Source organism: Parus major, chromosome 21, assembly GCF_001522545.3.
Source record: "Parus major isolate Abel chromosome 21, Parus_major1.1, whole genome shotgun sequence".
NCBI classification, from domain to species: domain Eukaryota; kingdom Metazoa; phylum Chordata; class Aves; order Passeriformes; family Paridae; genus Parus; species Parus major.
The window spans coordinates 2,612,482-2,623,501 of record NC_031789.1 but is presented as its reverse complement, the minus strand read 5'-3'; the positions used below and the strand labels follow the sequence as shown (position 1 = coordinate 2,623,501).

The following is an 11,020-nucleotide window of genomic DNA, read 5'->3' as shown; positions in this document are numbered from 1 at the left end:
TTATTTTATTTTATTCAATTCTATTATTTTTCTTTCTTCTCTTCTCTTCTCTTCTCTTCTCTTCTCTTCTCTTCTCTTCTCTTCTCTTCTCTTCTCTTCTCTTCTCTTCTCTTCTCTTCTCTTCCCTTTTTCCAGAATCTGGCCAAGTTGTTAAATGAGGAGCTGGAGCAGCCCCCTGTCTCAGAAGAGAGGGACCATGAGGAGGATGAGCAGATCCCAGCAGGAGTCTTTGATCAGCAAGACACAGAACTCCAGTGGATCCCAAACCCCAGGGACCATCCCGAGAACGTTTCCATGGGCGACGGCGCCATCCAGAGATTCTTCAGTGACCTCCTGAGCTTGTCCCGTAGATACCAAGGCAGAAGAAAAAAGGGGCTCTCCAGGGGCTGTTTTGGTGTCAGACTAGACAGAATTGGGTCACTGAGTGGACTGGGATGCTGACTCTGCTATGGTAAGAGAAAGGCAGAGGCTGCTGCTCTGTGTATTCATGTATAACTTACAGAAATATGCAAAAAAGCAGCGTTAATTCAGCTTCAAGAAAATGGTGCCTTAAAGGAAGTTTTACTTTCCTATCAGTTTATTATTTTACCTTCCTCAGAATTCACTGATGTAGACTTAAAACCTGTGAATGCCACACCTCTGCTTTTCTTGCTTTCCCTCCTTCCTCTGAGTCAGCTGGAAGCATTTCATATTGTATCAGCAGATGAGAGAGCTTTTTCACCAGCTCCACAGGGATACTTGTTTCAATCCAAACAAATTCTGAGCAGAACAGTGGAGCTAAATCTGCCACTAGAACAGTGAGAAACCAGTTAATTTCTATGTGTGAAATGATGGATGCTTATCTTTCTATTACTTATTCATCTTTATTGACAGGATTGTGGTGTTTTAAAGCACCCCTTGCTTTCTACCTGATGTACAAATGCACACAGCTCTCCCCTGAAATACCTGGCCAACAGAACACACCTTTGCTCTACTGCTTGTTTGTATCAGAGTAGTTATTTGTGAACATCTATCTGAAAATTAATTACAGAAAATACATTTGTACTGTTTGTTTGCTGAATGTATAAATGAACAAGTCTCATTATATCACAGGTAATAAATTGTTTTCCATAATGTAATGAATTTGCTTCAAGATTTACTGTGTGGTTTGTTCATATTTCATTCCTGAACCAGAGCCCTGGTTTGCAGTTAGACATGAGAATTCAGGAGCAGTTCAGAGGGCTGCTGTCTGCTAAACACAAACCAGGACACAAAGCCCCAAGTCTCTGCCCCACAGTTTGAACAAAGGGCAGCTCTCTTGGCAGACATCACTAGTCTGTGTTTAGATCTGCCACTGATGGAGAAAAACAATTTTTGCTTAGTAGAATAACTCATTAAAAAAAAAAAAAAAAAGAAAACAAGAACCCCCAACCAAACAAAAAAAACCCCAAAACAATACTACCCTCCTTTCCCTCCTTTGAAGGAAATTCAAAGGCACCCTACTCTTCCATAGGCAGATCCAGGTATTTCAAAGCACTGAGAAGAAAATTGAAAAACATATCCTGAAGGCTTCTTTGTTTAACATTTTTGGTTAGGTCTTATGTTGTTTGCTAGTTTAAATTAACTTTATTAACAAAGCAGCAGCAGCTGTGAAAATTATTTGTTGTCATATGCATAGAAAATATGGACAGCTCTCCACTGATGGATTAGTTCATAATGAATTTATTACACTCTGAATTGCCTTTCCTAAGGAAAAAAATAACAAGAAAATTAAGATTTACACTAATCAAATAAAGAATTAAAGTCCAGGATGAAAATTGTGTTATTCTTCCAGCATAATTCCATACCAATAGCTGGTCTATACATGGCTTAAAACCAAGTATTTACTTAGGCTAAGAAGAATCAGATTTGTTTACTTGGGGGAGCTCAACAGAAAGCATCCAGCTTTCTTGGAGTCCCTCTTCAGGTGTGCTACCCCAGGGCTGGCCAGGTACAGCCCCTGTGGTGGAAAGGTTAATAATCCCCACAGCCCATCAGGGTGTCAAACAATGTAGAGCTGGTGCTAATGGGAAGTTTACAGCCTCCTTCCTAATAAATCTGAGCCTAAAGCTTGTTCACAGCTCCCCTAACTGCAGCAGGGAGGATCTCACAGATATAAAGGGTTTTTAATGTTGAAATTTCATTGAAAACCCAGTGAAGAACAAGCACTGTTGAAGTTTATTTGCAGAAAAATAAAAGAATTCAGAGTTGGTTGAAGTCTGAGCTGTGAGCACTTGTGAAAAGAATCCTTCAGAAGATGAATAAGAAACAGAAAAGAGTTGCAATTACAGAGGTCGAGCTGGTAATGTGCCATCACCTGGCATTTTGTGGAAACATTTTAAAAAGGCACTTTTCTCAAAGCAAGAACAATTTATTTCACATTAAAGGCTCTATAATTAGATCCCCAGGACTGAAGCCAGGTGTGTTTGTAATTCAGGTAATTTGCTGTGTTCTATTAGCATTTAAATAATCAAAGCTAAGCTTTGAAGTGAGGATGCCAGTCAGATGAGGGAAGCTCATCTTGAGCTGTGCCATTTCCATCTTTGCTAAGAAGCAGTGCATGAATTTACAGCCCAGGGTAACAGCAGTTGCTGAGGAGAAAAGCCTCCAATAAAAGAACTCCTACATGGAAAGAAACAAGCAGATATCTTCTCAAATATGTGTGCTTTTGATGTACCTGATTTTAAGTGATGTTAGGCAGCAATTGAGGTTTGGTCTCATCAAATATTCACTTCTGGCTAGTTTATTAATAGAGGGCCAGTTTTATTTATTCCCCTTGATCATCACACAGATCCTGTTCAGTCTCACTGCTTTATCCTTCTCCACTCCTGTCTTTAGTACACACAAAATTGAGGATAATGCACATCCTCAGCCAGATCTGCTTTCATTTTCTGTCAACAATAACCCTCTCACCTGACATCATCCTTCATTCAGGTACTGCCCTTTCAAAACACACATCTCCTTTCTCTGCCAGCTTCATTGCTGTGCTGCTTTAAACAAACCCACTTGCCAGCTGTTAAAACAGCTGGATGCAAAAATCACTGTCCCACACCAGTTGATATTGCTGGTTTCATTCCATTCTAAGCAAATGAAGAGGGCAGAAGGCAGAGGCTTAGTGAAATTGTTTTAATATTACCCAGGCAGTGAATGAAAGGACCCAGCCTGCTGTTCTGCCTCTTACAGAGGGAAAGGTAAGGAAGGGTTTGGTGACAATGCCAGAGAAACTTTCAAAGAAGGAAAATCTCCTAAACCCAAGTCTCGGGACATGGTCTACTCACATAGCACAGAAATTTGTGTACAGAGATGAAAAAGCTGCTGTCCCAAGAGCTGCTGCAGACAGATGAACACTTTCAATTCCTCCCACTTGTCTCCCTCACAGAGAAATGATCTATCCCTCAGCCCCCTGGAGGGGAAATCAGCCCTCAGCTCCTGTGTGTCTGAGGCAGAGCAAACAGGCTGAAAGTGCAAAGTTCTTTCACTGCATCAACTCCTTCCTAACAGTGATGGAGAGTGGAGGGAAAGGAAATCACTGGAAGAGCTGGTGCCAGGCAGGGGAGGTGGCCAAGGGCACTTCTGTCCCTCTGGAGCAGCTGCTGCACTCAGAAGACCCCCAGCTCCTGCAGGGTGACCTCTGGGGCAGTTGCCACTGTTCCCTTATCCATGCCAGAGGCTCCAGTGCAGAACCTCGGCTTCTAAAGGGATCTGGCAGGAGGCAGCTGAGCTCCCTCCGGGCAGAGTGGGGATAGAAGGACAGACACCCATGGGCAAAGAAACAATGCAGAATCTACATGATAGAGATAGGGATAGAGAAAGGGGGGGATATAGGGATAGGGATAGGGATAGGGATGGGGATAGGGATAGGGGTAGGGATAGGGATAAGGATAGGGATAGGGATAGGGACAGGGACAGGGATAGGGATAGGGATAGGGATAGGGATAGGGATAGGGATAGGGATAGGGATAGGGATAGGGATAGGGATAGGGATAGGGATAGGGACAGGGATAGGGATGGGGATGGGGATAAGGACAGGGATAGGATGCAGGTCCCGGCTCTCTGCTGCTGCTCGCTATGCCCTGGGCAGAGGAGCTCGGTGCGGAGCTGCGGTCCCTGCAGGTACCGGGGCCGGGGCTCCAGGGCGGCCACCCGCACCCGTCCCGCCGGGGCAAAGCGGAGGAGAGGCGCTCTCCGTCCCTCCTCTCCTTCCCTTTCCTCTCTCCAGGGTCTCCTGCAGTCGCTGCGGCAGCTCCGGGAAGAGGAAGGGGAGCCGAGGGTGGGAGATGAGCCGGGGGCCGGGGCTGAGAACGGCGGCTGCGATCCGGAGCTCCCGGCTCCGGTCCCGGCCCCAGCCGAGGGACAGAGCCAGTGAAGGAGTGAAGGAAACTCCCGTCCTCCCTCCGACAGAGACACTTCTGCCGCTGCTTAGGGACGGGGATGGGGAGAGCCGTGAGCAGACGGGCTGCGATGGGAGCAGCAGAGCCCGGGGCGGAGCGGGGCAGGCCGGGGCTGCCGCCGGGAGCTGCCGCTGTCCCCGCTGAAAGCCTCGGAGCCGCTCCCCCCGCAGCTCTCTGAGCTCCTCTCACAGGTTTCTGGAGCAGATGGAGGAGCTGAAGCCGGCACCGGCTGCCCAGAGGTTCCTGATTCTCCGGTTCAGCTGCCATAGCACCAGGCTCCCCTCGGACCCGACACGGCCGTGGGGCACGGAGCAATAAACTCGGTGCCAAGCCTACATCGTCTTTTTTGAGTGGGATTTTTTTTCGGTCACGGTTTAGCAGATGGTCAGAGGATACAAAACCCCCTCCAGAGCGCTCGTCTCCCTCTGCTTTAAGGGCTCCATCCTGACTCTGCCTAGAACATCCCACCCGCTCTGGAAAGCCTTTTGCTGGAGGGTCGCAGCTGCAGCAAGGATGCTGGTTGCATCTTTCCAGGACTGTCAGTGCCCCTGAAATGGGACCGTGGCAGTGAGAAAGCCATGCCTTTCCCGATGGCTTCACTGCTGCCACCAGGGAATCCTCCCCGGAGGACAGGGGTTAATTCCAGGTAGTGTCCTACACACGCCGCTGTACCGTGGGCTGAGCCGCATCAGTGCCAGGCTTGGCACAGGGGGATTTCTAAAGGCAGAGGGGCTCCATGGCTTTAAAAATACACCTGGCAGCGCTGCCGCTGCAGGAGAAGGGGTGCGAGGGCTTCAGCACCCGGGACAGACGCCAATCGCCCCGAGAGCCTGCCCGGGGCTCCCTGCAGCCTGCACTCAGCAAAGGAAGGGACAGCCGCAGCTCAAAAATAATGTATCACGATCACCGGGAGAAACAATCCGTGTTCAGGATGAAAATTAATTTATCCCCTTGGAAAAAATGAGAAATGAGGCAGCACTTCATTGCAGGATGGCCACTCCATACATTTTTATATTTGTGTTTTGATTCTTGTCTGATGGCCTCATCTATTAATTTCCTTCTCAACCTAACTAACATGCAGGGAGAGTCTGGGTGGGATGTGGCATAGTTTTATCGAAAGTTTGGTCACCGGGAGATGAAAGGAATCCAATTGCAGCCTCTTCCTCAGAGCAGGAGGCTGTGTACAAGCAGCTCACACTCTCCAGCTCAGAATGGCAGTAGGAGAACAGACACCACGGGCAGGATGTGCAGCAGGTCAGGGCAGCACCTGGGGCAGGTCCATCCATCAGCAGATGGAACCCACATGGTGCCAGCCCCCAGCTTTGTGGTCCTTAGCCTTACAGGGCTGAAAAACAAGGACACAGAATCATCTTGCAGGGGAAGGGACAATGTCACCTCAGCTGAGCTCTGTCCATCATCATCACAGGATCCACACATGGGCTGCCAGCAGAACCCTTGGTGCTCTCCCTCTCTGATCTGAGCATCCAGAGCTGCTCTAACACAGCCTCATGTCACCACACCTCCCATCCCCTGGGAAAGGGGAAATAGGACAGATTCCCAACCCTAAAACCAGTCACAGTAAGCTTTTTAGAAGACCCTGCTGCCCTGTCAAGGCAGACATTTTATTAGGGAAATGCCCAGCTGAACATGGACAACACCTGGATCTTGACTCTCCACTACTGGGCTATAAAGCCTAAAGTTCATATTAATTTACCAAGGTGATAACACTGAGATAAACAAGTGACTTTTATAGCTTTAACAATGATGAGCTGAGTTCTGACATTTCTGCTTTAGCAGAACTGTAAGATGGATAATCAAGGGCAGAATTTGGCTGTGAAAATACAGCTGCTGCTGTGCTGGGCAGTCATTTAATCCCATCTCTACACTTGACTGCATTGTACATGGAATACAGCACAAAACTTCCTGTCTTAGAAAAGTATTGTTGAGGCTGAAGTCACGCTGCTGCACCTTATTTATCTGCCATGGAAGACAGAAGATGAAAATGAATGAAGCAGTAAAGAAAATACAATCTCAGGGTCCAACTTAATTTCGTGGGAAATTAGATTGTTTCACAGGGACAGGTCACTCAAAGCAAAATATTTCACATCTGAGATTTTAATATTGTATTTCTCACATTTCTTGCTGCTGGAGTTTGTGCTCCAGGGGCTGCTGTACAAAAAAAGCCCAAAAAACAGACACAAAGGAAAACTCAGAGCAAGCTACAAATATTTTTGTACAGAGAGAGCAGTAGAGAATACTTAGTGTGTAGGGGGGTGTGAAAGGAAAGAAACAAGAAATACAACAATAACAGATTCTAATTATCTTAAATTGGACACTCAAAATCAATGACTAATTCTGGTTTATCTTCTCCCATTTTTGCAGTTTACAAAACAAACTAACACCTTGGCACAAACATACACACAACAAGAGCAGCAGGAAGAGAATACTTGTAACTAATTAACAAATTATACAGACACTGCAGCACAGATTGTTAATTTTAAAAATGAAGCTATCAGGATCTTAGCTATTTTTTAAAATAGGAAAGTGTTGGAGCGCATAATAATAGGAAAAAACTAGTATTGCCTCCATATTCTGAAAAGAAAAACATTGAGGAAAAATAGAGCTCTTATAATAAAATGCTTCATCAGAACAAATGCAGAGTTGGGCTGACTTTGGGATGTATTAGGAAAAAATAGCAAAAGTAGCATTTGAGTGTGACTTCACAACCTTGAGAATGTCCTTTCTAGTATAATTTTGGTAGCTGATCATGTGAACAGTATGTGCACATGTTTGTACATAAACACCATGTTAAGACATTGAAGACATGGGAAATATTTTATCATTCTATTATTATTATTATTATTTTGAAAGTGTACTCAGGATATTCTTCTAAAATCTATATTCATATAAAATCAACAAATTATTACTAGACTGACATTCAACTTACTCATACATTTGTTGTTGTTTCAATTTAAAATAACAAGAAACATTAGGAAAATGTAAAAAAAAGTCATTGCTTCATGATTTATAACTCTTGCATTTCTGTAAAAAGATCAATTTTTAGTTATACTATAAGTACAAAGACAACAGTGGAAGAGAAATTTGAAGCATTTCTGTACTTTTGTAATTTCTTATTTAAGAATAGGCAGTTGCTAGCTAATTTTAAGACATTCAGCATGTAACAAAACAAATAAATACTTTTTGTTTTTGATAGATTAAATTAAAGATTTTGTTTTAACTCCTCACAAAACACACATACACACAAATTCACCCACTCTTTCTTTGGGAAAAATTCTGATACCTTTCTGAATAACACCAAAAGCTATTTATTTAAATTCTCATCAAACAAGTTTCTTGTAAAAGAAGATTATTGCTGAATCTGACTGTTCTTTAAATTTTATTGATGCAGGGTCAAGCCTTACCATCAATTCTTAAAGAAATCCCATTATTTAAATGTTTGGCTGTTAATAAACATTAACGCTTTTTAGCGGTGCCGACGCCGTTGTCGCGGAGGGCTGGAGGCACTCGCTCTCCCCACAGCCAGAGTGAACTGAGGTGCAGATTGAGGTGCTGCCCTTGTTGGTAAAACACAAAATCTCAGTGGTGATATCACCTCAGCAGCAATGGGAAAAAAATCTGGGATTTTCAGCACCCTCCGTGGCGTGCGGTGGCCGCGCGTATTCCATATATAGAAGGAAAGCACGTCCTGAAAGTCAATTTATCTTCATTCTTGACTCTTCAACAAATACTCATCTGAAAGCCTGTTGTTTCCCCTCTAAAAGGCAATTTCCTTATGGAAATCCTCTAACTGAGCAAAGTTTAGAGGAGTTTTGGGATTGTTTTCCATCTCTGTAAATCTGACCATAGGGGTCTCTTGAAAGAGAATTGCTAAGAATTTCCAACTGGACTATGTAATCACAGCTCCTGGTATCAAGAGGAGGGGGAGTGACATGAAATCACTGACTTGTGACATACATTCCTCAGCAACAGCAGCTGCTGCCTAATGACAGCTAATAAAGGGAATCTTCCCTTGACAGAGCTGCATGCCTGCAGTGGGACTGGAATGTGCCCAAGATAAACCCACTGATAACCTAGGAAGGAGGGATCACCCAAAGAGTATAAAAGACAAGCTTCAGGAGACAGACAACAGGACAAGGAAGAGAGAGACTTGAAGGGACATCTCAGAAGAAACAGCTTGAACTTCCCCATTCCCAACCAAGTCAGCGCCATGGACACTAAAGGCTCATTTTTCTATGGCTTCCTCTTGCTGCTGCTCATCCAGCTCCAGCCCAGCAGAGCCAACCCTATCTACAGCCTCAGCCCTGCCAAAGAACTGGCCAGCATGGAGGTGAGCACTCTCATCTTAAACTTTTGGGGTGTGAGGTGTGCTTTTGGAGTGTGAGCTGGTGCTTTGCCCTCCTTTTGCATGGCTGGACTGCAGTAACCACAAAGCCATCACATGCCAGGGGACAAAGCCTCAGCTCTACAAAGGGGTTCAGAGAAGCTCTGTAGGGAAATATCTTCCCTTGTTGGGTTCATCTGAGCTCCTGGACAGCAGTGGGAAGCAAAATTGGGATGTTGTAGGATATCTGCTTTGGCATTTCAGTTATTTTTCTTTTAAAGATACATCTTCCTAGGAACAAAAGTTCTAGGGAAGGAAAAAATCATCAGAGTAGCCCCATAAGAACAAATAGAAAACTTTGAGGTGGGGTCCTGTCTGTCCTGCTGTCTGTCTATCCCTGCTCCACAGGGCAGCCATGTGGCTCTAGCTTTGTGAATTTGAGAGATCTGGTTGTGTATGGATGATGAGGAGGCAAAGTGGAGCACCCAAAGACAAACTTTTAGAAATATTACTAGAGGAATAACAATCATTTAGTGTGGCTCGTCCAGAAAAGCTTCCAGAGCTATAAAGTTACCAGCTAAGAATTTTAATAAATTATAAAGGAAATCCATTGTTACAGCACAGTACAAACTTGAGACTCTGATGGGATCTGAAAGCTCAAACCTTTCCTTGGGCTGGTACCAGTGCCCAGCTTCTCAAAGCTGTTCTCAGGCCCTAAGAACAAAATCCCTGAGCTAATAAGGACACCTGAAGCTGCCTCTGGGCTGTTTTCAGCAGCCAGGAAGAGTGGCTTCCAAATGCACTCACTGTCAGGCAAGCCATAAGGTTCATTCCTCTCTATTCATACTCTAGAGATGGGAAATGACATTCCTCTAATTGGGAATTAGAGCTGCCCTTGAGGAGGTTATCTGACACAAAGCTTTACAAATTACAAATGGTACCCAGGAAGCAATCACACATGATTTTACCATACAGGTATTTTCAGTTACTTTTAAGGAGTAGTCCTGCAATCCCTGGGGCAGAGATTAGTGAAAACACCAAGAGCTTCTCCAAGTGATGTGCATTGAAATAGCCAGGGGTGACAAATCAGCAACTTCTGGGAACGTGGGAGCAGGTGTGTGGTTAGAGGTTCTCTCAGACTGTACCATGGGTGGCTGAGTGGTATTTCCCTGTGCAACCCACATCTTGCATCTTCTCCTGTGCCAAGATATCTTCTAACCTTGCCAGTAAACACACATGGTGGCAAGCAGCTTCACTCAGTTCACAGGGTGAAGCTGTATCTTCCCATAGATGGAATTACTGTGAACAGGGAAATATAATGCAGAGGACAGAACCCAAACACCAGCAATAAGGCCAGGATTCAACCTGTCAGTCCCTAGGATGGGCTATCAATAAATGCAGAACAGAATCACTGGAAGAGCTAGCAAATGACCACAAAACAAGGAGTTTCATTAATTTAATTCTTCTCTTGCAGGCTCTGCTGGAAAGACTGGAGGATAAGTTTGCAATGATTGAAGCCCTGGAGTCCAACCCTGACCTGCAAGAGCCCAAAACCCAGGAGGAGATCCTGTCAGAACTCACTGATGACAGTGACAACCAGAAGGCTGAAGCCAGGATCGCACCCAACACCCCTCTGTCCTACAGGAACCCCTTCCTCAAGAGACTGAGGGGGCTGCAGATGCCCAGGATGATGAGAGATTCTGGCTGTTTTGGGAGGAGGATTGATAGGATTGGCTCCCTGAGTGGGATGGGTTGCAATGGTAAGTCCTGTCTAAGCCACTTCCCTGAATAGCACAGACTGTGTCTGTGCCATGGGACAGGGAGGGAGCAGCTTCTCATTTAAATCTTTAGAAAGACACAGTTTGAGAATGGAATTAATTTGAGCCCAGTATTTAAGCTAGTGCTGGATTTTCAAAAGCACTGCTGACAATGGTGACATGCACCAAGACAAAAAACAGATTCTAACAACATTTATTTCATGTTTGGTTTGCAGGTTCCCGGAGAAATTAGGATCAACCTCCCTATTTCCCTGCTCTGAAGAATGCTTTACAGCACCCCTTCCTCCCAAGATGAAAGCCAGATGCTTTCTAAGCTCCTCAACAGAAAGTTATTCCTATTTTTATTTATTTATTTATTTATTTATTTGATGTTTTTTTAAAGAACATTTCTTACTCTAGCACTGACAGACCATCTTTAAATAAAACTAACACATTAGACATCTGTGCTGGACCTCTCTCCTGTCTGTTGCATTAAATTATCTTGTGTTTGC

The 11,020-nt window shown here is 44.7% G+C and overlaps 2 protein-coding genes across 2 annotated transcripts in view; both read left to right on the top strand.

Moving 5' to 3' along the window:
* The window catches only part of LOC107213604 (C-type natriuretic peptide 1-like), a 2,583-nt gene extending 1,481 nt beyond the window's left edge, over positions 1-1,102 (top strand). The window contains exon 2 of the mRNA XM_015648179.2: positions 136-1,102. Coding sequence (XP_015503665.1) covers positions 136-441 — 306 coding nt within the window. The 3' untranslated portion in view covers positions 442-1,102. The remainder of the gene's footprint in view (positions 1-135) is intronic.
* A 7,458-nt stretch (positions 1,103-8,560) lies between these two features.
* On the top strand, positions 8,561-10,971 carry NPPA (natriuretic peptide A). The gene is made up of 3 exons (XM_015648472.3): positions 8,561-8,757; positions 10,226-10,511; positions 10,745-10,971. The coding sequence occupies exons 1-3, from the start codon at positions 8,638-8,640 to the stop codon at positions 10,759-10,761; spliced, it is 423 nt and encodes a 140-aa protein (XP_015503958.1). The 5' UTR covers positions 8,561-8,637; the 3' UTR covers positions 10,762-10,971.
* Positions 10,972-11,020: the final 49 nt, after the last annotated feature.